Genomic DNA, 27,631 nt, shown 5'->3' on the forward strand with positions numbered 1-27,631 from the left:
ATGATGGTGATTTTGGCCCCATTACATCTTTATATGAAATACCCATTAAAATTAAGAATAAGTATATTTGTTTGGAGTGGGTTGTAAAGGGAAATTGACATGACACAGGAGTTATTGAGAAGAAAACAATTAGGAATACGTGGATGAGTCCAAATATACGCTAGCTTATCTTCTAAGACACCTGCACACCTCAATAATGAAAGTATTAGCAAAAAAAATATCAAGTCTCTGGGGAAAAAACGATCTAACATTTAGCTCATGTGCAGGTGATTTATTATTCTTCACAGGAATTCAGGGAGACAAGGCCAAAAGCTTTTTTTTTTTTTTTGCTTTTTTATCCCAGGTTTTCTCTAGTTCTGAAACTATTCCAGAATTCTGTTTCACCTACAGAAATTAAGCGTTTTCAACTGAATGCTAAGAAGCTCCCTTTCAGCCGATGGAAAAGAGTAGGCATTAACTGACTATCATTGGGGAACCTGGTGTTTTTCAGGGAATGATGTATCTGGAAGAAAGACGGCTTGTTCATCGTGATTTGGCAGCACGTAATGTCTTAGTGAAATCTCCAAACCATGTGAAAATCACGGATTTTGGACTAGCTAGACTCTTGGAAGGAGATGAAAAAGAGTATAATGCTGATGGAGGAAAGGTGAGTATGTTTTTGAGAGCAGTCTTGCTTGTAAACCTAGTAGGGTATCCTTTTATCTCTTCATATTTTACAGGAAGAAGCCGATAACCCTGAGATATTAAGAGATTATAAAATCACAGTTCTACCCTTTGCATTCTCTCCTTCCTGTAAAAATATACAGCGAGAATACATTACCAACTTCTCTTTCTCAAAGAAGCTAAAAGGAAACAATGCCTGTGATCGTTACGTCAGGTCCAGTGTCAGGGTGTTGGAAAGTGGGTGGATCCTTAAGGACTCGAGAAATTAAACCTTAATTCAGGCCTACATAAATTGTCCCATTGATCCTAAAAGCATAGGACTGACTCGTACTGAGGGTTACAATTTCTGTCTCATAGGTTAGAGAGAAGCTTGGTCTCTACATAAAACCATAGGTGGATTAACCATTCTATTTAACCCCTAATTCTTTTGTAACAGATTCCTTTAATCCTCCTATAAGATTCCTCTCGTCTGACTCTTTCTTTTTAGCTTTCATCATAGTGTATAAGTCGACCTCATTTTTAGAAGTACACGTGTTGATATTTAGATTTACAAAACAATATTAACTAGTCATTTAATTACTACATAAATTGAGAACTATACAAAGTGATACTTTTTTATTATATGTTTCACTGTTTTTGATAATTTTACCAATTTACTTGTTACTCTTTCTGCTGGAACATAACTTGCCATGTCCCAGGGTTCTGAACAGCCACAGCTTTCCCTAACTTTTCTGACTCTCCAGCCTCAGGCCCTGCCTGACAACCACGTGTCTGCCCCTCTAACCCACTGTACATTCAGGCCTTAGCTCGTGTTTTTCCCATTAACTCACATCTAGCTTGCCATTCTTGGCCAACCAACCAGCACAGTCTTCATGTGGAGGTCTCCCCAGCTTGACCTGGGGACACTTAGATCAGAAGAGGCCAAGTGAATTAAATACATGCAGCCTTAACTTTTGGTGACCCACAGCTAATGTCAACAGAAAAAAAAAAACATTATTTGTAAGTAATATAAATAAAGTTTATTATATGCTTTATTCATCATGAGCCATCCAAATATGTATTATAAATATTTTCTAATGATAACCTTCCAAATGCTTATCATTGATTTTATATTAAATTCTTATATAACTGTATATATATTCAAATATCACAAGATACAAGAACACAAAACTTATTTTTAAAAGAACAGCTTTAGTTTAGGAATATTATCCGGCTTTTCCTTGATTTTATTAGCCTATTTTGCCTGTTTAGTGCCCAATTGCAGCAGTCTGAGTCCACAGCTTTGAAACTCACTGTAAGATTGCACGGGAGGAGAAGTCCATAAATCACATGACTTCACTTGTCTAGAGAATGTACAGCTGTAGGATTTGTCTAAAGCAAGATTCATTATAGCTTTAAATGCCTAGTAACCATTAAGTCTTTATCAAGCCACCTGTGATTTAAATTTACTTCTTTAACACAATGTCCGTAGTCCATAAAGTCAGCTAACTCCTTGCCTGTAGGGAAATTATTTTCAATGTGTCTTCTGTTCCCTTTCACTGAATGCCATGATTCCGCTGTAGAGTTACCTTGGTATCACCTTGGTGAGCAGCCAACCTCATGATTTCAAAGGCCTATTAAGTTTTAAGCTTTCAACCACAAAGTAGAAGTGTTTATCTTTATTCCGTAGAATCTAATTATATTTCCAGCTATGCAATGCTGCTCTTCGTAGTTGAAAACTCATTCTGCTGACCCATCATCAGCAGTGTATGTCAGTTGAGTTGTTTTCCTGTAGTGATGATGGATTTGTACTGATTCTCACACATTCTTTTATGTAATTCCTATATTGAAAATGGTACATATATTCAATACTGACTAACCAAGATGAGAGAAAACATTTGGGGCTGAAGAACAAAGCAAGGCTAACTTCAAAACTCATTTTAGGTGTTTTAGTGACCAAATTATATAAGAGAAGAAGGAAGCGGGGGAGTGTGAAAAGTCATTTTTCTGGTGACCTGACATTTGCCTGTGGGTGAAAAGGGATAACTGAGAATTCAAGGAATCTCATTTGGGAGGAAAATACAATATGACCTCATTTTCAGAAGTATTTGTGTTGATATTTAGAACTATAAAACAATATTAACTAGTAATTTAATTACTACATAAATTGAGAACTGTAAAAAGTGATACTTTTTTATTATATGTTTCACTGTTTATGATGATTTTCAAAAATAAATACATTTCTTGACATGGCTGGTGTAGCTCAGTTGATTGAGTGCCAGCCTGCAAACCCTGCAAAGGGTTATTGGTTTGATTCCCAGTCAGGGCACATGCCTGGGTTGTGGGCTGGGTCCCCAGTGCAAGAAGCAATTATACATTGACATTTCTTTCTCTTCCTCCCTCCCTTCCCCTTTCTCTAAAAATAAATAAATAAAATCTTTAAAAAATAAATATATCTTTAGGTTAATTCATTTTAAGAATTTTATAAATTTCAATTTATTTGTTCCCTGTATTGAAAAACAACATATTTATATTTTCTATCCACACAATGAAAAATATAATTGAAGCAAGACTCACACTTAGGGAGAAAATACTTTATATAATTATAAAACTTTTATGTTTTTTCCTCTGTAGATGCCAATTAAATGGATGGCTCTGGAGTGCATACATTATAGGAAATTCACCCATCAGAGTGATGTTTGGAGCTATGGTAAGTAAATGTTCCCTGTGAATTAATGCATATGAAGCAAAAATAAACGTATTACGTTCATGTAAATTATCTTAAGCCAAATTATTTCACTGTATTTCAAATACCGATTTATAAGACTTGCTTTCTAAAGGAATTAACTCTTTCATCTTCCATTAGGAAAAACAAAACTCTAACAGTATTGTTACCTGCCTTTTTTGTTCTTTCCTGGTTCTCTAGAGTGTGGCATATTAACACCTTGGTGTTGAGTTTGTCTGCCATAACCCTTAGTTGGTAGCAAATGGTTTGATCATTTTGACAGGAGAGAGGAAACCCAGCCAATTTCAGTTTGGTACAATTTCATGGAATCTCAAGGCCTTAACTTTTAACAACTCTTTGAAAACATAACTCTGAAAACAATAAATGTTTTAAAAAAGACTTTTTTTTGTTATGGGTATTCCTGTTCTATAGTAAGACAATAGAGACTATTGTGATAACAAAGAATGATTATTGAGAGCAGTTCAGTAAAGTAACAAAGGTGAGGGGAGAGATGAGAGAGGAGATTGCTAATTGCAGCTTTGATTTTAATTTCCCAAATACTCTTAATGTAAATGGATACATTACAGAGCAAATACTATGAAATGGAAAAGAGTGGCTTTTAAATTTAGAAAATTTATTTAATTGTGTTAAACTGAATTGTTGAGCTGAGCTCCTTAGTGTATGTTGGATTTTTTACAGTTTAAACTCATCCAGGTTAATCCAGGTTAATTAGTAAGAATCAACACCTTTTCTGAGTATAAATACACCATAAAAACTAACATTTCTTAAAAGCACATTGCCTTTTAAATAAAAAGGTAGTGGTAGAACTTAAAACATGGTAAGATTTACTCAATTTTAAGCTTAGTTTTTATCTTTTAATTTTCAGAAAAAAGAATTAAACCTTTCAATCACTAAAGAACTTACACCTCTTTTGTAGAAAAGCATGAATTACCTTTAAAATATTAGATATTTCTATAAGATGGTTGTCTCCCCACCACACGTATGCCATAGGCGGTGTTAAAATTTCCATGAGGCCCTCATATATTCACTCCGCTTAAAAGTAGAAATTGTATGTTTGAAGTTTAGACACCTGCAGGGGAATTTTACAAGTTTATTTGTTAAGGATTCCATAAGGATTAAGTAAAAATTAATTCATCATCCTAGTATGATAAATTAATATATGTGATATACCTTTATACATGACATAAATTTATATAGATGATATAAATAAATTTATATGTTATATATTACGGCAAATATATTATCATTATGTCATTTTTTTCTACTTATGTTTGCTTGAATTAATGTGGCAATCTACTCCAGACAAATTTTGAATGACCTCTAAAAATAAGATTATGTACTTGCTTGAAGGTGGTTATGGCTTATTTCAAAGGTATGCTAATTTACACGAATAAAATCAATGGAGAGGGTTTGCTTAAGACAAAGATAAACTTTTACTGGGAAGTTATACACTCCAGTGCCCAGTTAGGAATTTATGAATAGATCACACTATGAGATCACTTTCCATAGAACCCCTTTGTTCACTTACATGAGTGTCATGAGCTTAAAAAAGACTTCAATTTGAATCAATAAGTTATCAAAGATGGCAGTGGAAAAGAAAACATAGCCCTAATTCATAGCTTTTACATTAAAAGTTACCTCGATATATACATCAATGAAACTTTACTTGGTAGTACTATTGTGTCCAGGTAGCTGTTTCTGAACTTATAGTTTTTTATCCTTAGGAAAACTGTACCTTCTTAATTATGTAATTATTAGATCATAATAAAGAAGAGATCTATATTTTGTATATTATTGCTCAAATTAAAATAATTATTATCAGCCCTGGCTGGTATGGCTCAGTGGATTGAGCCCTGGACTGAGAAGCAAAAGGTTGCCAGTTCGATTCCCAGTCAGGGCACATGCCTGAGTTGCAGGCCAGGTCCCCAATAGGGGGCACATGAGAGGTAACCACACATTGATGTTTCTCTCCCTTTCTGTCTCCATTCCTTCCCCTCTCTCTAAAAATAAATAAATAAAACCTTAAAAATAAAATAAAATAAAATAATTATTATCAAACATTCATGTTAATATTTCAGGTGTTTGCTTTATTAAGAACACTAATGTTCTAGTCATTCAAGAAAGTGTTTCATTATCTAAGGGCAAAAACGATTATTGATTTCCTTTCAATTTTGTGATCCCCACTTTACAATATGTATTATTTCTTACATAAGGATCACTCCTCACTCAGGTTTTCATAGATGCTAAAGAAATGAAAATTTTCTTCCACTTGTGTTCTTCATGTTGGTTAAAAAGAGAGTTACAATTTTTTACCATAACACAAGATAATCATTCAGGAAGCACAGCTTAGCCTTTATGGCTCTTAATAGCAAAAATGTTAATCTTGAATTTAGTCAATATAGGATTTCACCTGCAATCATTTACGTGGTACTGAATACACATGTATATAGTAATAAATTGTTTTATAACCTGTAATGTGAGATGGTGAAACTTAATTTGTGTCAGCAAACATTAGCATTACTTACAAGGTATAAATGCGGAGTTGACTTTTCATTTTGATATTCACCCTGAATCGGATTTGCTACCCATTACAAATTCCAAAACAATAATAAGATAACTTAATTTCCCACAAAGATTTTGTCATTGGGCACCTCAAAGTGAATAAAGAAATCAGAAGAGCCTTTCTTTAAACTATTTTTGATTGCCCTTCAGGGAGCATTCTTTTGCCACTGGTGTATACCGAGTGGTTCAAATGATGTTCTTAATATGCTTATGTAAGAATTTGATTTCCAATGTAGGAGTCACTATATGGGAACTGATGACCTTTGGAGGGAAACCCTATGATGGAATTCCAACTCGAGAAATCCCTGACTTACTGGAGAAAGGAGAACGTTTGCCTCAGCCTCCTATCTGCACCATTGATGTTTACATGGTCATGGTCAAATGTAAGATTGCAAAATAATTTCATCATCACATCATCGTTCTTAGTAAAGTAGTAGCACAGATGAATCTGTCTGCACAATGTTTCTGTATATTGAAAAATATAGAAGTTCAAAACTAATTATGTAAGTAGTGTGTTAACACCTTTGTTGTTATTGTTAATGAAGCAATATCATGCCCTTGTGCTATGATGTCAAATTATATTATGCTTACTCTTATTCATTTCACTTGATTCTTATCATTTCCATGGCAATCAAATTGTCTTTCATAAAGAGATATAACTAATCATAATAATATTATTAATTTTTATAGGGAAATAGCAGGCTAAATAAATGACCTATGTATAAAGAAAGAAAGCTTGAAACTGATAGCTAAAAAACGAATTAAATAGAAATAGGATTTTAGTCAACAGTAAGTTAGCAGGGCACAGTGGGAAGTGGGAAGACATGAGTCGATATTAAACTAAAGAGATTATGAATGTTTACTTTTTTCAATTTGATCATTTGTTTACATCTAACCCTTCCTTTTTTTCTCCTTCTTTTATGCTCCAGACACATGTTTTGGAAACCTAGGCTCTTAATTTAAATAGAATTAGAAAAGTCTCTGGAGTTTCTGACTTAATTTAAGTGAGATTAACATTCAGCGCTCTTTCTTGTGTAATCTGGGTTTTTCCCCTTTCGATTTACACAGGATTAACAAAGAAACAAACTGGTGAAGGTGAATGAGCATCTTATTGATAAGAGACTTTGGACCCAGGTCTACCCAGATTTATATTCATGACGTGTGTAATACATTCTGACAGTGAGGGAGGAAATAAAAAATGTGCTTTCCAGTTCAGGTCAACATGCCCTTTTCTCTAAGCATAGTTCTATTTACTCAATATTTAGTTGGAAAGAAACTGATTCCTCACTGTGAAGTTAACCTTTTTTTGGTTCCAATAGTTCCAGAAACACCTATCTTCTTATTAGCATCTTGACATCAGAAGCATTTAAAAACATTTTTCAGTGGATGCATGTATAATAGAAAGCATTTCAACCTTGTTAAGAGAGGAAACATTCTAGTGTAATTAACCATATATAAAATGACACAAGACTTCCCAACACAAGAATAAAAATTGAACTCTTAGAGAAAAGATGAATGAGCTTTATAGCTTTATTGGATCAAGCATTGATCAGTAGTCATCTATGGAAGAATGTTTAAAAACATGCATACATTGTATCATTTGAGCCTGTAACTAGCATAAGGGATGATTTAAATGTTTCATTTAGATACCCTGATGAAATAATGAAAGAGTAGGAAAACACTTTTCCTAACAGGGAGTTTTTCCTTACTTTTAAAAGTTTTAATACCTAAGAAAAGAGTCATTTGGTAAGAAAATCAAGGAAGGCTTGGTGCTTTTATTCTTATCATCTCATTAGCTAACGAGAGCCTAGGTAGAAAAAACCTACTTCATCTAGAATCCCAGCTAAATAATAATATATACCCTTGAAAATTGCTGAGAATATTTTTATTCGGAAAAGGCTAGTACTAAAATAAGCTAAGGATGATTGCTGAACAAACATTACCTATCACTTTGCATTTGTTATTATTTTCTCTCAGCAGGAAAAAAGTACCACTAAAAAGCTGCTTCAGATCCTTTTTCTTCCTTGTGCCAGAGTGCCACATTGTAAACAAAGCTTTAATTCCATGTCACTCCTGATGCAAAATAATAAATTAAATTCTAATCATCTTTTTTTATAAACATCAAAGTTTTAAAAGAGAATTCTCTCCATACCTAAGAAAAAATATTCTGAAATTCTGTAAGTTAATGTAGTTAGGCTAGGTTATATTTTCTCAGAAGAAAATTTAATTTTAAATTAGATCAAGCCAATAAGAAAACAATGCTGTTATTCTAGTGTATTACACTTAGTCATGAATGTCAACAAACTGAGACAGAACCCTTGCCTCTTGGATCATTTCTGTCATTAATTTCCTTTGTCTTTTCAGATCATTATCATTAAAAAAATAGTTTAACCTATATTTTCATACATTTCACATGTTGTTTTTTCCTAATTATAACTATGGTGACTCTCATTCCATGTGAATTCCTAGGTTGGATGATTGATGCTGACAGTAGACCTAAATTTAAGGAACTGGCTGCTGAATTCTCAAGGATGGCTCGGGACCCTCAAAGATATTTAGTTATTCAGGTTAGTACATTGGACTTGGAGTGTTAAGAATTTCTCAATGTCAAACTTGCCACAAAATAGGAATAATGTCTGGATTTGGAAACTGTGAAAATCACCACTCAGAGGTAGATTAACTAAGCAGGAGCAGGATATCATGTAAAATGACTTATGTGAAAGAGCCTTTTACTTGATGTCAGAACATTTCTAAGCACCTTCCCTTAGTACTCAAGTGCCTCTGTTATTAGTAATTATGATTATTCATATTAATAAAAAGCCTTTATCCTCAGACTAGCCTTGTGCGGAAGTCATGTTCATTATTACAATCTTGCATTTTCAGAACAAAAAGAAGATGGATTTGTATTTTAATCTTCTCTACGGTTGAAGACAATGAACTAAAAATTTTAATATATTGATATTTCATTTTATAAAAGATAGTATTTTAAATGTTTTGATTTGTTTGGGGAGATATGCAGTGTCTAAGCATAACTCAGATACAAAGGAATTGAGATATGCATAAGTGAAATAACAGACCAAAAGAAGATTTTATGTTTAAAAGTAGAAAAAATGGATTGGATAATTTAAAAATCATAACCTATTTCTCTATAATGATTTTTACCTAAACCATAAACAAATAGACCTTGGCTAATACCTAGTAAAACAATGTAGTATTTATCTTCATATCTATAGTCTGAAATAAAGAAAAAAGCTAGATATAGATATAGATATATATATAATGTATATACCTCATCTATTTCATATATATATATATGTGTGTAGCATTTATCTTCATGTCTACAGTCACTAATGAAGATAAGGTGAGAAAGAGGAGAACAAGGTTTTGAGTGTCCGTCCCACTCCTACTGATGCTGTGTGCCACTTGTGCTGTGATTTGGAATGCTATCACTTTAACAGTGTTCTGCTACAGGACAAATCATATAGCCCATCCATTCTGATAACTCTCCGCTATCACACAAAGCCCCCCAAAGATAAATATTGATCAATCAACTTCCCTTTATTGTTTATTCTTAAAGTCAAACCCCATACACTGTATCGGCAATGAAGCCTACTATTATTCTCAGGTCTGAAATGAATTTGCCTCCCTCAAAACATAGCATTCTGCTTTATTTATCTCTAATCGCATTTATCATATTCTTTTTGCATGAAGATATGGTCATATCTGAGCATATTACAGGCTTCTTTATGGCTAGAAGTTATGCTAAAGAATTATGTTTTAAGTGAGTGCGTGAATTTTCAAATATTTGTTTTGATGTTACGTAAATTTACTGCAAAGTCAACATATTGAAGATAAAGGGAAGAACCAATTTTTCTGTTTTCAATGGGCAATGCATTAGGGTGATGATCGTATGAAGCTCCCCAGTCCAAACGACAGCAAGTTCTTTCAGAATCTCTTGGATGAAGAGGATTTAGAAGATATGATGGATGCTGAGGAGTACCTGGTCCCTCAAGCTTTCAACATCCCACCTCCCATCTACACTTCCAGAGCAAGAATTGACTCAAATAGGGTAAGAAGTGCTTATATATTAAGCACCATATTATTACTCAGAAATGACATTATCTAAATATATTTAAGGGTTAAAATCACAAAACAACTATTCAGTTCAAATCAGTGTGATTGCTAGCTTATAAATATACCATTTGCCATACCACCAAAAGATATGACAAAACTTGCCATAAATAGTTGATTTTGGAAGAAAAGCAGAAGTAATATAATATTCACTCTGAAACACTTTTAGGATTTCAAAAGGAGAAACATTTTCTTCATCTTATGTAATTAAAACAATTTTTTTAATTTGTTTAATCTTCAGATTAAAAAAATCTGAAACCAATTCAAATGAATATAAAACTGCACAATGATAAATACGTGAAATTTCTTATCAAGATAGGCTTTCTACTTTTCTTTCTTAAAAAGATTAAATGACTTTCCAGTCAAGAAATAATACCAATATTACTCTCACTCATTTTAAGAGACATTATTTTGTCAAGTTGAAGCATAAATCAGATAATTGGGCAATCCTTTGAATTAAATTAATTACATTAGGTGGATTGCTAAATCATTTGAAGATGTAAGTTTACATTTTGAAAGAAGTTTCTGAAAAGAATTTACATTTCATTTATTGCATTAAACCCACTCTGTATGAATATCACTCTTTCTTTCTCTGAATACTGCCAATCCATGGGTTCACTTATTTCTTTATTTTTAAACTTCATTCATAATTCATTCAACATGTACTGAATATCTCTGCATGTGAGACATTATTAGACATTAGACATTTAAAGAATTTGGACATACCTGCTGCCTTCAAGAGTGCCTGGGTAAATGAAAGAGTCACACAGATACAGAGACAGAGCACGGCATGATAAGCATTGTTATCAAGAACTGGCTGTTATGGAGCATGGAGAAACAATAAAGTAATACCTGGATTCTATTTTTTCATTGATAGGACATAAGCATAATGCTTCTTTTTTTCTAACGAGCTGATCTTTTCTCTTAGCCTCCTCTTCCATCTAAGAACATTATAGTTCATAGAATAAGCAGCACCCTATTTGTCTTGAATGCGGGCAAAATAAAATGGTCCACTTGCTGTTCATTCTGTAAAATAAAGGTGTTTGCTTTCTTTCAGATTGACAGCAAAAATAAAGTAATGCCTAGTGTTTCCTGCGTGTCGACACACACATATCATTTCACTGTTTATCCTTACAACAGTCCCATGAGATTCTATTATTATTGTTCTCATCTTAAAAGGAGGAAACTTGTCACAAAGTTAAGTGATTTGACTAGTGCCACAGAGTGAGCCAGCGTTAAGAGCAGGAGTCTAATGCATGCAGTCTGTTTCTACTACGCATACTATTGCTTCTGAGTTGTCAGAACGTGTTGTTTTCATCATGTGGTTGCTTTTCTTGGCATCAGTCTCTACGAGTTGTCTGGGAAACTTCTCAGGTGATTTTCTCATAAAATGCATCCCCATACTGCCCCATACCTTTTGCACATCCACCACCATTTAGAACGTCTGGTATAGAAAGAGGCAAAATAGAGACTTAAATGAATTTTTCTTTTCTATGAAAAATATGTATTGCATCCCAGTGTGTAGGAAATATAACAAAAAGTTGTAAGAATTAAATCAACTGGTGGATATTGACCACCAGTCTTATTTATGGGAGCAGTGTTTAAGGTATATGAAAAAGGCATTTTTCTTCCCCTCTATATACTAATAAAATGGCTAATTTTACCTTTGGTATTTATAATTTTATGTGACAAATTTATAACATTTTATTAAAAGAGGGAAATTTCAAGAAAAGTGTTTTTCTTCCTTAACATGAAATTCTACAAATTCCAAAAGCTTGATCTCTCTCTTCTCCTAAAAATTCTCAAATTCTAACTTTCTATTCATTTAATTTATGCTCCATGCAAGGATTTTTAAACAAAGATTTGAGTTCCCTAAATGGCATTAGTGAGACAAAATAGAAGCCACATAGGAATCATTTGGCCTTTAGCCATCGTTTCTATTCTACGTCATTATTTAAACAATGTTAACTGTAGAATTGAATTATTTTGACTTTTTTCTGGTGTTAAAGGAACTGTGCTTAAATATCGCTTTTATTTTCAGGCATTAAAAAGCTTTACTAGTCATTGGTGCTATCCTATTTTTTTTCATTCTGGCTTTACATAGCTTTAATGGTAATTTCTAACATGTGCAAATGCTTTTACCCCCTTTATTTCCATAAAGCTACATTATGTTAATGTTATACTTAGAAAATAAGTTACTTCAACTTTAGGTTTTGTGGGCAACTTATGTGGTAAAGGAACATCTTAAAGTGAACTTTAATAGAATGTTTCTTAAGAATAATTGTTGGACTTTGATATCAAAAAATAATTCAATTTTTAAAAGTAGACCATTCACTAGCAGGGATGGGGTAGGAGAAGTTCTGAATGACTTTATGATTTTGCTTCCTCATTTATAAAATAAACACAACAGTATTTACCTAAGATGACTGTTAAGCAATTGATTTAAAAAAGAAATTGCAGAGTATCTAACAGTGCCAGGCAAATAAACAGATTACTCTCTTTTTAGAATCACCCAAAGATATTTCTTAAACCAAGTAAGAAAAGCTACATTTATGTATTCAGGGGTTGCTAAAACAAAGGCATCAGTCACCATCCTTTCTATTTTGGTAGAGACTCAAAGGCAGACAGAGGAGTGAGAAAACTTTATAGGCAGAAAGGGCAGGCTTTGGGTGTGCCCTGATTGGAGACTGTTGTCCTGAGAAACTTAGGTGGGCAGACTAGAAGTGGGCATCCTATGTGATTGGTTAAGGGTACAAAATTGACTCTTTCTGACTGGTTCTGTTATAGGGTGCAGCCAAGACGGGGGACCCCAAATAGAGATTTGGAATAGGGTCCAGAACTCAAGGTGTCCAGGAGATTTTAGGATGTCCTCACCCTCCCCCACCACAGGTATGGGTTGGAGGAAGGGACAAATGGAGCAGGGCCATTGAGAGCTGTTTTGCATAGCAACAGTCTTGCAGGTACCCTCTGGCATGGTCATTTAACATATCTATAACCTTTGATTGGTTACATAGATATGTTAAATAGCTGTGGCCATGCTCTGAGCCAGGGGAATGGAAGTAACTTCCCTACCAAGATGTAACTGGGAGGCATGTCCCCCTAGTTACAGGGCCTGCGTGGCAGCTTGGAGATGATTGGCTCCAGGACATGGGACCACACCTGCCCAGACTCATGATGGCAGCCCAGTAAAGCTAAAAGGATATGAGAGTGCTGGCAGGTGTAACTGATTGTGGGAGGAGTCGGAGATGGGGCTGCCGAGGAAGACTGGTGTGGGGATTTAAACCCAGACACGGCAGCCGTTGAGGGGAGAACCACGAGTCTTTAGCAGAGTGGGGACTCCCGCAGCCCCGCGAGAGAGAATCACCATGCAGCCTTAGCAGAGAATCACTACTTGGCTTTGGCAGAGTGGCAACTCCCCCCCCCGCCGAAGCTTTGTGGGGAGAAGCACTTGGTTTTGGTTGAGTGGGGACTCCCGTGGCCCTGGGAGAGAGAGGACCACGTGGCTGGGGCAGTGGAGAACCTCGTGCCTTTGCCAGAGTGGGGACCCCTGCAGCTTTAGAAGGGGGAACCACCACCCAGCTTTAGCAGAGATCCCGGCAACACAGCTGAAGGTGGGCGGGAACCGAGGGAGGCCTACCAGCTGAGACGGATTACTGTGAAGAACTGGGGGTTGCCTGAGCCATGGACTTCTATTTCTTTTCCTGAGATATGGTACCCCAGACTGGGCAAAGGGGGGAAGGAAGGACTGTGTGTGTTTTGGGGTGTTTTAAGGGACTTTAGGATTTTGATGAAGACATTAGGTCAGTACTTTAAGTTTATATAGCATTAAATAAACATTTCCTTTCCTTTTCATGAATCTCTGACATTGAGAGACATCTTTCCTATAGGTGACAGACATAATGAACCTGGGGTTTTCTTTCAGTAATAGTATATCGTCCCAGGTCCCCCCATCCCTTGTTGTTCTGTAACAGTTCTAAATTGGAAGTGGAAACAAAAGTTAATGAGGCTCTTAGTCATTAAACAAGTCCTGACCATTTTTGGCCAACTGTTACAGAAATTATTGTTTAGCTTCCTGGATTGCTACTACAGATAGTAAACTGGATTCTTACAAGTCTGATGTAGCCAACTAGCATCTTGGGCGGTGTACTGTACATAAGGTTTCCTGGGAAATTTGCTGTAAGACGTGGGTTATTTTCATATAGACCTCTATTTTAGGTTCTATTGCTGCCTTTCTTCTTTCTTGATATATTTATTTAAAGGCATTTTGCCCAAACACTAGCTGTCTAGCTCTTTCTACTTTAACAATCCATTTAGTATATATCTCTATTTCCTAAAGTTACTTTTCTAAAAGTAACCTTATACAAGAGACCCATCATAGCAGAGGAGTAAATGGAAGCTACACTAACCTCTTGCCAGGACCAATCTTGAATTGCAACCAAATTGTAGAGATACCATCCTGAATAACCAACTAAACACTAGCTAGAAACAGGCCTTACAATCAAAGATAGACCTCCCCCCCACCGCCCCCCAAAAAAAAACCACTTCACCACAATGTGACTGGGAGGGGGTACTAGGAAGGAGGCATGAGACAGCTGGCTGGGTTCCCATGGGTGGCAGCTGAAGTACTGGGAGGATATTCAGCAGCTGGGGATTCCCCCTGAGAAGTGTGGCACCTACACCTCAAGTTGGGCTCCACAGCCTAGAGCAACAGAGCCAGGAAAGGAACCCAGATAACATCCAACTGTGAAGAGCAACAAAGTTTCTATCTGCCAGAGAGTTATAGCTGGAGATACAGAGCCTCTTAAAGGGCCAATGCACAAAATTTCGTTTACAGCCACTTACCTTGGGCTTCAGCAGAGGAAGGGCAGAGTGGACTAGAGACCCTTGAAGAGAGTCTGGGGTTGGTGGCTCTGGGGAGAGAACTGAAGGAACAGCCACCAGGATCCCTGTGCTAAGTAAATCCCCATACTGCACAAGCCAGTACTCTCGGGCAGAGCAGTTCTCTCTGAATGGCATCAGCCTGAGGGGAAGCAATAGCTCTGTCCGCAAGAATTATTCTGCCCCATCCTGTAGAGCTTAAGCCAGGCTGCTGAGTACAGCTTGAGGCTATCTCATCAATTAGTTTAACAACTAGGATGAATCTCTGAGACTTTAGTTAACAGTCCCCCCCCAACCACTCCCTGCCTGGTGCTGGTAAAAAAGCCTGCCTTGGTGTGTAGACTGGTTCTTTCAGCACACAGATAGGCCCAGACATGGAGCCACATGCTGTGGGTCACTGATAGCTCCAAACAGTGGCCCCAAGGCCAGTCACAAGCAGCATCTGGCAAAGGCCTACACCAGAGTCTTTCCAGATCTACCTAATATATAGAAATAAATACAAAGAAGCAGCCAAAATGGGAAGACAAAAAAAAAAAAAAAAGACCCAAATGAAAGAACAAGAGAATTCTCTAGAAGAGTTAGATGAAATAGATGCAACTGATTTATCAGATAGAAAGTTTAAGGTAATGATTATAAGATACTCAGCAGCATGAAAAAAGACATAGACACCATTAAAAAAGCCAGTCAGAAATAAAGAATGCAATATCTGAAATAAATAATACACTGGAAAGAATAAACAGTGGATTAAATGAAACACAGAATTGAATCAGTGATTTAGAAGATGAGGAGTCCATTAACACCAAACCAGTACTGCAACAAATGTTAAAAGGCTTGATTTAAGAATAATAAAAAGAAAAAGAGAAAGAACAAAAAGAGTAAAATAGTCTAACAATAAAATGGCATTAAACACGTATCTATCAATAAGCTGTTTAAATGTAAATGGCTTAAATGGTTTATCCTAAAGACCTCGGGTAGCTGAATGGATAAGAAAACAAGACCCAAAACATATTCTGCCTACAAAAGCCACATCTCTGGTTAAAGATAAGCACAGACTAAAAGTAAAGGGATGGACAAAGATATTTCATGCAAATGGAAAGGGGAAAAGAAAGCTGGGGCAGTCGTTTTATATCCAACAAAATAGACTCTAAAACCAAGGCTATAGTAAGAGACAAAGAAGGACACTACATAAAGGGAACAATCCAACAAGAGGATATAACCCTAGTAAACTTTGACTCACCCAAAATAAGAGTCCCTAAATATGTAAAGCAAATCTTGATGGACATAAAGGGAGAATTCAACAGAAATACAGTCATAATCAGGGACTCTAACAACTCATTGACTTCAATGGATAGATCTTCCAGACAGAAAATCAGTAAGGAGACAGCAGCCTTAAATGACACACTAGATCAAATGGATTTAATTGATATCTTCAGAGCATTTCATCCCAAAGCAGCAGAATGTACCTACTTTTCAAGTGCACACAGAACATTTTCTAGGACAGACCACATGTTACGGCACAAAACAAGTGTCAATAAATGTAAGAAGATTGACATCATATCAAACAAACATCTTCTCTGACCACAGTGCTATGAAACTAGAAATCAATCACAAGAACAACATTGAAAAACACAGACATGGAAGCTAAATGACATGTTTTTAAACAATGAATGGATCAATGATGAGATCAAGGAAGAAATCAAAAGATACCTTGAAACAAATGAAAATGAGAACACAATAATCCAAAATCTGTGGGACACAGGGAAAGCAATCCTGAGAGGGAAATTCATAACATTACTGGCCTATCTCAAAAAGCAAGAGAAAGCTCAAAGAAACAATCTAACTTTATTTACACTTAAAGGAATTCAAAAAAGAACAGCACCACCAAAAAACCCAAACAAGTAGAAGGAAGGAAATAATAAAGATCAGAGCAAAAATAAACAAACTAGAATCTGAAAAATGATACAAAAGATCATTGAATCCAAGAGATGGTCCTTTGAAAAGATAAACAAGATTGATTAATCTTTAACTTGGCTTATCAAGAAAGTAAAGTGAGAGGACCCAAATAAATAACTAAGAAATGAAAGAAGAAAAATAACAACTGACACCGAAGAAATACAAAGGATTATAAGAAAATATTATGAACAACAATATACCAGCAAATTGGAGAACCTGGGTGAGATATATAAATTCTTAGAAACATACAATCTTCTAAAACCAAATCAGGAATAGTCAGAGAATCAGAATAGATAGACTACACCTAGTGAAACTGAAGCAGTAATCAAAAAACTCCCAACTAATAAAAGTTCTCGACAGGAAGATTTCACAGGAGAATTTTACCAAATGTTCTGAGAAGAACTAACACTACTCTTTCTCAAACTATTTCAAAAATCATGTAAGAAGGAAGGCTCCTAAACTCATTTTACAAGGCCAGCATTATCCAAATTCCAATACCAGATAAAGACATTATAAAGAAGAAAATATATAGGCCAATATCCTGATGAACATAGATGCCAAAATCTTATATATATATATATATATATACACATATATGTACACACACACACACATACACACACATATATTGTGTGTGTGTGTGTATGCAAAACAAACACAGCAATGCATGAAAAAAGTGACATATCATGATCAAGTAAGATTTATTCCAGGAATTCAAGGTTGGTACAACTTTTGAATTCAGTTTGGAATCAATAAATGTGATCACCACATAAACAAATTGGATCTGCCTTTTGACCCAGTGATCCAATGTCTGGGAATATATCCAAAAAAACCCAAAACATTAATTTGAAAAAACATAAGCACCCCTATGTTAGTTGCAGCATTATTTACAACTGCCAAGATATGAAAGCAGCCCAAATATCCATCAGTAGATGAGTGGATAAAACAACCATGATACATTTACACAATGGAATACTACTCTGCCATAAAAAAGAAGAAAATATTACCCTTTGCAACAATATGGATGGACCTGGACAACATAAGGCTAAGTGAAATAGGCCAGTCAGGAGAAGAAACATACCATATGATCTCACTAATATGTAGAATCTAATGAACAAACTGAACTAACAAGCAAAACAGAGACAGACAGACTCATAGAGAGCAGGACGACAGCTAAGGGGGGATATGTTATGGGGTAGAATCATTGAGCAAAAAGGGAAAAGGACTCATAAACATGGACAACAGTGTGGTGACTGTAGCAGGGAGGGAGGTGTAAGGGGTTAAATGGTTATGGGAAAACTACGATAAAAGAGAGAGAGAAAAAGAAAATTTTTAAAAAATGAAGAAATATACACATGCATCCATTTTGCCCAGCATTTCTCTTACAGTTCAATGCAGTTTTGAAATTTCTGCATAAATTTGTTTTTCTATTTATGTGGATTTTTTTTTAGTTACCTTGTTCTGTGTTTGTTTGGTATAATGAATTGTACATTAAATGCAACAGCAATGAAAAGATAATAAATTAATGTGACTAAAGATATTTCAGCTTTAATAATATTAAAAAGTTTAATATAAAAGCTTCAATCATTTTTATAGAGGATGACATGATTTTAATTGTTATAGAATCATTTAGTCATTTGTGATGAGTAGTTTTAAAGATTAAGTGTCCCATCTCTTTCAAAACACATCAGCTAACTCCCAATTATCCAGATGAGCACAAGACAGAGGAATCACACAGCAGCTGCTTCGTGGTGGTGGAGCAGGGTACCCACCCTACACTCACCATTACAATGTAGACTTTCTCCGCTTTTTTTTATATGTTAAGAAATAACTCTATTAACAGATTTGTATTTCTCCCTTCTTTTTGCCCTCACTCTCCTAGGAAAGATGCCTAATTGAGTTAAAATATGATAAAATATAGTCAGAGAAATTAAAAGAGGAAGAAAATAAGATTTTGGAACCTCAAAAATGTAATCAGTTTCTAAATAATTAAGCATAAGCTGAATATTTGACTTCTCAAAAATGTGACCTCTATGTACTTTATTTGCTAGCACTATTGTATTGTCCTCAGATAAGTTTCATAACTTTGATAAATATGTTTTAATGAAGTTATCAGACATACATTGTAATTACCTTTGATATTTATACTAGTTCATTACTTTAAAAAACAGTAATAGAACTTTTATAGATACTATAAATCATATAGTATCTACATATAGTATCTACTATATGATTTATTATATGCTATATATGTTTCTAATAATAGATATACTAGTACAAATTTAAGTAAAATGGCAATGGAGAGACAATGATGTCATTCTCAATAACAACATTTAGAAATGCAAGGATTTCAATTGGGTGTGTCTTTGCAGTTCAATAAATCAAAACCATGGCCTTTCATTTTATGAAATAAAACTCATGATAATAATAGCAACCAAAGCTTATTGAGTGCTTACTGTAACCCAAGCAGTATGCTAAGTGCTTTGAATTGACTATTTCTCTAAGACTTATGGCATAGGAACTAATATCTCCATGATTTTAAGAGTTAAGAAAATTGAACTATGAAGAGTTCAGGGAACTTACAGATGTTAAAAAGCAGAGCTACAGCACCCAGCTTTCAACAGTCCATAGTCTTAAAATGACAGTTTCCTATTTATGTCTTATAAATAGTCTTGCCATTTATGGAATGAACACCTTTCTTTCACTTAATGGTAATTAGACAAAAGAAACTAAGCTAAATGTCAGGAATTTCACTTTCTACAACAAATGATGGGATACTTCAGTTTGACTGTATCTCATTTAATCAGATTCAGGTTTGTTTTTTTTCATTTCAGTGATGAGAAGATTGAACTAGATCACCTATAAATTTATTCTATTTCTAAAAATAACATCATAGAATGACTTATTAAAACGAAGAATAGTTTATATTTCATACATTTATATTGTATTTTCTGATGAAGAATATTTCATTGGAAAATGACCGAAAGCATTCTGGCTTACCTCTATACATGCCTTTTTTCCTTATGTGATTGAATATATAGAGAAAAACCTAAGGACATAGCAAAGGAAGCATCTTATAGCTAAATGATACAGTGGGAGGATTTGGGGATGATATTACAAGGTTACTCTGGTTGAAATTTACCAAGGATCAATATCAATTCTAACAACAGCTGCTACTTGATGATAAATGATTGTAGACTCAGGATATTGGTTTTACATTTCTTCCAAAATATGTCAAGGATTCCTGCAAAATATCCTTGATATGATGCTTGGGATTTTTTTTTTTTTATCTGTTAAGCCCAAAGAAGTTCTTCTTATTAAAACACTCTATATCACTAGGTATTTTTGTCACAATATGTTCTTTAAGTGGTAATGTTTAAATTGTTAAATTTATTATGATGAAAGATTAAATGAGTTAGTATATTAAATATTATTCATGGACTAGACACTGTGTGTTGGGTGTGAACATACACTTTCAAGACAAAGGTTCTGCCCCCAGGATTTATATTAGAGTTGAGGAGATAATATTCTAAAAGCAGTATGCCAGGTATTATAAGAAAAAGACAAAAGAAAACAAATAAGCTGAATAGGCTATAGAAATTTAGCTCTATTATTATTGCAAGATAAAGATCTAGCTTGAAACAAAGGTAGAATTTTAGTAGGGCAGGTCTGAAATTTGTCAGAAAAAAAGACCCCCCCCACCCCTACCCCCGCCAAAAAAGTCCAAACAAGAAACTCAACATAAACAAAGGCAAACAATCTGCTTTTTAAGTTTACTTTTAAAACCCTTGTGTTTTGTTCTTGTTTTTATTTTGTGTTGTGCGCCTTTGATTCAAAGCCCTAAAATTATGCTAATACTGCCTATTATCTACTTGAAACCTTGTATTGAAATGCTAATACTCCTGTGCTGTACATTCTTGAGAACTCTATTAAGTTCTCTGAAGAGGTAGGATGGACCTTCTTTTAGTTTTCCTAGTTTTGCTCATTGTTATGAAGGCTTGCGACATGGTTTGGAAATCTCTTGCTTCTCCTTAAAATCATCCAAGTCAAAACAAAATGCCCTTTGGCTCTCTTGAAAAACAACTCTGAAATTTCTAACTTTTGTTTCTCCTGCCATGACTCTCATTCGGGCCCTCATCATTCATAAGAATGCTACAATATCTCCCTGATCTCCACTGTTTTTGCAACTGTGCTCAATTATAAATATACTGTTTGCACTGTACCAGGCGAAGAGCAGTATTAGTATTGCAAGCCCATGATCATTTATCGCACTACTTCCTTTTCTGTTTTTTGTCCTCATCTATTTTGAGTACCTCTATCATTTTCATTAGTGGGACAAGCTTGAATTATATGTGTTTTATTAGGTCTCCCTTTATGTGGTATAGAATCCTGTTGTCACACACAGTTGAAGGATGTTTCAACATTTATCCTAGGAAATGCCTGGGTCATTCCAGTTGGCCAGTCACCGCAATTTATTTTCTGCTACTCTCCAACCCACACACACACAATTACCGAGAGCTGCAAGCATTATTTTAACAGTGATCCCTTTCTTTTTTTTCTTTTCTTTTTTTAAAAAAATTTTATTGTAATCATTGTTCAAGTACAGTTTTCTCCCTTTTACTCCCATTCCAGCTCACCCACCCAACCCTCCCCACTTTCCTCCCATTACCACCCTCCCCCTAGCTTTTGTCCATGTGTCCTTTAAATTTGTTCCTGTAAACCCTTCCCATTCTCCCTTGAAATTCCCTCTTCTCTCCCCTCTGGTCACTGTCAGTCTGTCCCCTATTTCAGTGTCTTTGGTTATATTTTGCTTGTTTCTTTGTTTTGTTGTTTAGGTTCCTGTTAAAGGTGAGATCATATGGTATTTGTCTTTCACTGCCTAGCTTGTTTCGCTTAGCATAATGCTTTCCAGCTCCATCCATGCCGTTGCAAAGGGTAGGAGCTCCTTCTTTCTTTCTGCTGCATAGAATTCCATTGTGTAAATGTACCATAGTTTTTTGATCCCCCGAATAGCTGCTGCAATTTTGAGAAAGAAGAGTAAAGTAGGAGGGATCACAATACCTGACACTAAACTATACTACAAGGCCACTGTAATCAAAACAGCCAGGTACTGGCATAAAAACAGGCACGTGGACCAATGGAACAGAACAGAGAGCCCAGAAATAAACCCAAGTCTCTACGATCCCTTTCAAAATGTAGGTCACAGCAGTGCTTTCTGTTTTAGATGGAAGGCGTGAGTGGTTAGTTGATTTATTTTACAAAGAGCAGCTGTTTCTGCTCATGCATTATGGATTTGTCTCTTTTGGCTAAATAAGAGCATAGTGTCAAATTACATCTGTGTATTCTTCAAGCTTTGGAAATTACAGTGATATCAAAATTAGTTCTCTCTCTAATTTTATGCTCATTTGAGAGTATCTCTTACCCTCTCAAATTACTTATAGCAAAGTATCAGGGTCTTTTTAAGCAATGTGTTCTCTACCAGTGACTTTCTTAAAATCTGGCTTTATTGTTTTAGTTACACTAGAATTTGTAAGTTTTGCTTTTCTTTAACAAAGTATTTTTACCCAATGCTATTATTATTCTTTAATTCTCCCTGACTCCCTAAGGATATTTGTTAAGTTTCGGCCATGCCATCTTTTCTTTTTTTTTTGAAGGTTTTATTTATTTATTTTTAGAGAGGGAAGGGAGGGAGAAAGAGAGAGAGAGAGAAACATCAATGTGCGGTTGCTGGGGGTCATGGCCTGCAACCCAGGCATGTACCCTGGCTGGGAATCGAACCTGCGACACTTTGGTTCGCAGCCCACGCTCAGTCCACTGAGCTACGCCAGCCAGGGCTCATGCCATTTTTTTAAACATAATTATAAACCCTCTATAGTACCAATGGATTCTTCGCTTAACCCTGTATTTAAAAATTACAAACAAAATCAAACTATTCTTTAATTTCTTAAGAAAGATATAATTTTTAGACTTTTTTTCAAATTATCACTTGAATTATCATAAAAATCCCTTCTAGCAGATTTAGACTTCAGGAAGCACCTCCTTGTTATATGGTGTATTATGATTTTCTCTACGGTTGTTCTTTATTCTTTAGAGAATCTGCCTTTTCAGTTGGAAAATGACTGTCTATATTCCCTTTAACATTTTTCCTTATAATAAATATCACTTATTCTTTCTTTCTTCAATCTATAAAGTCTAGCATTCAATATGTTTAAACTAAACACTAATGCCTAAAATGCATGTTTGTACATGTAATAAAGGTGGACTATTTCTCACAGCATGGGAAATCAGTGACTCCACCCATTCACCTCACCCTAGGCTGAAGTGGCAACAAGATATTTAGAACATCCTGGCTTTCAAGTTGAGGAAGCAGAAAAGTTTGGCAGGAAACACACACACACACACACACACACACACACAGTGTTGTTTCCTGTACATAAAGTCCCACACTCCCATTTACACACAGACACTGGGCTGTAATGACCATGCTGACAACACAATCTTTCTACCTCTCTTCCGCTACTTTCTCATCCTTTCTTCCTCCTAGCATGTATGTCCTCCTCTGGACACTTGTTCCAATTACATTTTTGCTGAATGGAGTGTGCTTTGTCCTTGGCTCATACATATTAACTCTAAGTATATTAATTTGTGCCTTGAGATGCCCCATTGTACTATGAGGTGGATGTGTAAGTAATTACATACTCACAGAGTATCAGGGCTGGAAAGCATCTGAAAGACCTGCTAGTACAAATGCTCTCATTGTACAGGTGTGTAAACTGAAGCTGGAAAAGATAAAGCCCAGAGTTCAGTGTCCTTTGCTTCTAGGAAAAGGTGGGAAGCCATGTTCTAGCCTCACCTAAGTCTAGCACTCAATTCTCTATTGATTCTATCTATTTTGTTCTTGTTTTGTGATCAAAACTATGGAAATCTTGACTTTGACTTCAAGTCTAGTGAGACTTAACATCAATTGGATTACAAGGTTCTTGCTGGGAGTGCAAGGAGAAGCCAAGACCCTGCTTCTGTTTTATCTCCCGTCTTCCTTGTTCTGTGAGACTCCCTGTAACCAAGAGTTAATGGTTTAGGAAGATCAAATGGAATTGATAGAGCCAGAAATCAAAACAAAAACACAGGAGAAGAATGTCTGTATTGGGAATCATTAATAATATGCTTGAAGATAAAATGATCCTTACACGTTTCATAAATGTCTCACAACTTTCAAACATAAACTTAAATATAACAACCATGTATTGATCACATATTTATGTGTTATGTTCAGCTCTAAGCTTTACATTTATTGCCCTTACCTGTCACAACAATGCTAAATGGAAGGCAATGCTGTCTGCATTTTACAGACAGAAATTGAAATGTAGAGAACCAGTCTTTTTGCTGAAACTTTCAGCTGTGTGGTAAAGAGTGAGATTTGAACTCATATCTGTCTTGTCTGCAGTTTCTGCTTTTAAATTTCAACCTTCATTGCTTAAAAACATGCAAAATCAATATATCATATTCAATAAATAATAATTAATATTATTATAAATATTGATAAAAGCCTAATAATTATTCAAATGAAGTTCATTAAAAATAGTACAGATAGTTTGTTTAATAGTTTGTTTAATTTGTTGTTAAAAATGTTTGGGGCAATCTATGAAACTTTCTTTTTTTATTCTTGCTTACAAACATTTTGAAAATTACCTTCACCGTTCCTTGACTCTTGAAGATACAAAGTCCACTATAAAACGGTATAACTATAAAATCATAGAGAAACTTTCATCCTTGGAACATTCACACAAATAATGATAGCTAAATAATGCTTCAAAGTATACAAAGAACTTTGGCACGTGTAGCACTTTATTTTCACACCTAATCCCAGTAACACAGTAATTAAAATGCCTGACCTAGCAAACGACTTGGTAACTTGGTTAAGAGGTTAGTAACGCAAGAACCAAACCAGGGTCAGGCCCTCCAACTCCACACTGAGTGACATATCTGTTAATAATCATGCCTCTGAAAGAACGTGCAGGCATCATTGGAGCTTCTTATCAGTACTGGAGTAAGACACTGCAAGCAGGTTCCTAAAACGCGAAGACGGCATGGAGCATAGAAATGCTGCTTGTCTGAAGAGAGTCTGGTATGAAAGAACATTTCAGCGACATTTATGAAATTATTTAACTCTTGAGCAATTGTCAACTAGCATCAGGAGCCTTTTTGAACAATCAAAAGAGGCTTTTCCCTTTGTTCAAAAGTGGAAGAGAAAAACTCAGATCTAGTACAGGAAACAAAGAAGAAGAAGGGGCAACTAAGGATGATCCTTAGATTTTAAATGTTAATTAACGTTTTAGCTAAATTATTTAGGTGGTCATTTTTTAGTATGATTGACACAAGATTTCCAGCTCTGACTGTACATCATTGGAAACATCTCATCAGGAAGCCTATTCTGTACTGTGCTAGACTTTGAGAGCACAATTATGAGTTTCTTTACCCTTTGCACAATAGAAGTGGGAGATTATCATCAACTTTCCATTCACATTTTGTGGAAGTTAATTTATGTATTTATTTATGTATTTATTTATTTGTACAGATTCATCTTTGTCTACCAGAGCTCCCTGTTCAGACCCGCTTGCTATCATAATTATTCTTGCAAGGACTTGAGAGAGATGTTCTGTTTCATTCTCAATAAGGACTGATGGCATTTTGAGAGGTTCAGAATATCCTTTGATTACTCTGTGAAGCGAGATGGCGAAGACAGTTGTGCACAGTGGGGGCTGGGCTTGTTCATCAGCTTTCCTTTGTGCACTTTCTGCTGTTAAACATCCCCTAATCACAAACATCTTGTGTCTCAGTCCCTTTCGTCGCTCACCTGCCCAGATGAAAAGTTCCCTCTTTCAGTGGGGGATTCTGACATCCTGGAGTGCTCTAAAGGGAGGCTAATTTATGCTCTGTGGACCAGCCTGTCATTACACTTGAGCAAAAGCTGCATTGAGGGATGGGTAGCCCAACGTGGGAAAAATTCCAAATACTTTGATTGTATCTTTTACTGCAGACTGTTTTCTACAATGGGATGAAAAAAAGTACTGTAAATCAGAGAAGGAAAGAATTTGGAAGTTTAATTCATGACTATATTTTGGTTGCCCTTTTCAACAATAATCATAGGCATTGTTTAGTAACATCCATAATTAATAGTTTTGTGTCTCTGGAAAAATAATGTTTAATATTCACATTTTAAAGTTCATATTTTAAACATGAAGAAATAATGCTTAAAATATAGCACTTAGCATACTGGAGGTACTGAGATGTACACAATTTAGATTTATTGAGAATCTGGGATAGTCTCATTTAAATTAGAAACAAGTACCATAGTTTGGTGTTGGAGGGAGCAGTTATTGCATACTCCCGGATGGAAGTCACTAAACTCATTTTTTTACTTTTAGTAATGTCATATATTTATGGGTATAATGTGATTCGAAAAGCAAATAATAATAGGTGATACCTATTATCACTTACTTTGTGCCAGGTGCTATATTAAGTGTCTGATATTTATTAGTTTAGATTCATGAAAACCCTTCGAGGTATTTACTGTTATTATTGCTTAATTTTATGTGAGGAAACTAAGACACAGCTATTGAATGGCAGAACTGGGCAGCCTGGCTCCAGGGTCCCAAGAGTCTGCACGCTTCATAAGGATGCATTGCCTCTCATCCTGCTCTGATAGTTTTCTGCAGTTCTATCATTGTATCAGGTTAATACTCAGTACATCAAAGGTGATGATGAGCATATCAGTAAAGAATTTTTACTCTCTAGATATTTTATTATCAAATTTCTCATTAATGTAATTTTGATCTTTCAGGGACTAACTAAATAGTCTCACTAGCAGCTGCTTATCAACTAATTCAAGTTTAGGCATTTTTACTCACCTTTGTCAGATAACAGATTATTTCAGGCGAGTAGCAGAGAGCATCTCTTCATTCATTTATTTATTGATAAAACTCTTATTGAGGTGTCTACTATGTATCTAATCTAATGGTTGCCTATTAGGACCATATCCAGCCCTGCCATCAAGAAATACACAGATAAGTAACTAGCCAATAAGATGCAATGAGAAAAGTGTTACAATAGAAACAGAGAATGCATAATGCTACCTATGATCTAGCTGGTATTTTTAAGTGTGGAAGTGAAAAAGTTATATTTGCTTGTAGTGAGAAAATTCTGGTAGCTTTCTGAAATGTAAACTAAAACAGAGACTGATTTTCTCCCGAGGCAAAGGAGGTAGCATGTAAAGTTTAATGTAAATAATTATTTTTGGAATAGAATCAATAAGGTTTGGGTACCAGGTGAATACTTCAGAGTGAGATGGAGAGAGAAATCAAGGTAACAGCAAGTTTTCTAACTGGGGGATTGAAATGCTGTTAACATTATTATTCATGCATGAGGATAGAGGATGTAAAATAAGGAGATATAAATAATATACTGAAATATGAGTAGACATTGAAATATAAGTGGGCACAGCCACTATCTTATTCAGGAATGTGTGTCTAGAGCTCCAGGGAAGTAAAGTCCTGATTTTGAAGCCATTATTATTATGGACTAATGACATATTGGTATTCTGTTTGCGTCATTTTAGTATAATGTGGTACTAGTGGAGAGGAAAATACAATTGACTGAACAGTAAAGGCAAGAAGTAGGAATTTCTTTGAAAAAAAATGTGTGTGTAAAGGGAAGAAAGGA

General features: G+C 35.2%; 1 protein-coding gene across 7 annotated transcripts in view; it reads left to right on the forward strand.

Annotated features, from left to right (window-relative positions):
- The window catches only part of ERBB4 (erb-b2 receptor tyrosine kinase 4), a 970,339-nt gene that overhangs the window by 916,449 nt on the left and 26,259 nt on the right, over positions 1 to 27,631 (forward strand). For all 7 annotated transcript variants that reach the window (XM_036022897.1, XM_028510101.2, XM_036022900.1 and 4 more), the window contains 5 exons: positions 491 to 646; positions 3,277 to 3,352; positions 6,187 to 6,333; positions 8,420 to 8,517; positions 9,849 to 10,019. In XM_036022897.1, coding sequence (XP_035878790.1) covers positions 491 to 646; positions 3,277 to 3,352; positions 6,187 to 6,333; positions 8,420 to 8,517; positions 9,849 to 10,019 — 648 coding nt within the window. The remainder of the gene's footprint in view (positions 1 to 490; positions 647 to 3,276; positions 3,353 to 6,186; positions 6,334 to 8,419; positions 8,518 to 9,848; positions 10,020 to 27,631) is intronic.

This window comes from Phyllostomus discolor, chromosome 4, assembly GCF_004126475.2.
Source record: "Phyllostomus discolor isolate MPI-MPIP mPhyDis1 chromosome 4, mPhyDis1.pri.v3, whole genome shotgun sequence".
Classification (NCBI taxonomy): Eukaryota; Metazoa; Chordata; class Mammalia; order Chiroptera; family Phyllostomidae; genus Phyllostomus; species Phyllostomus discolor.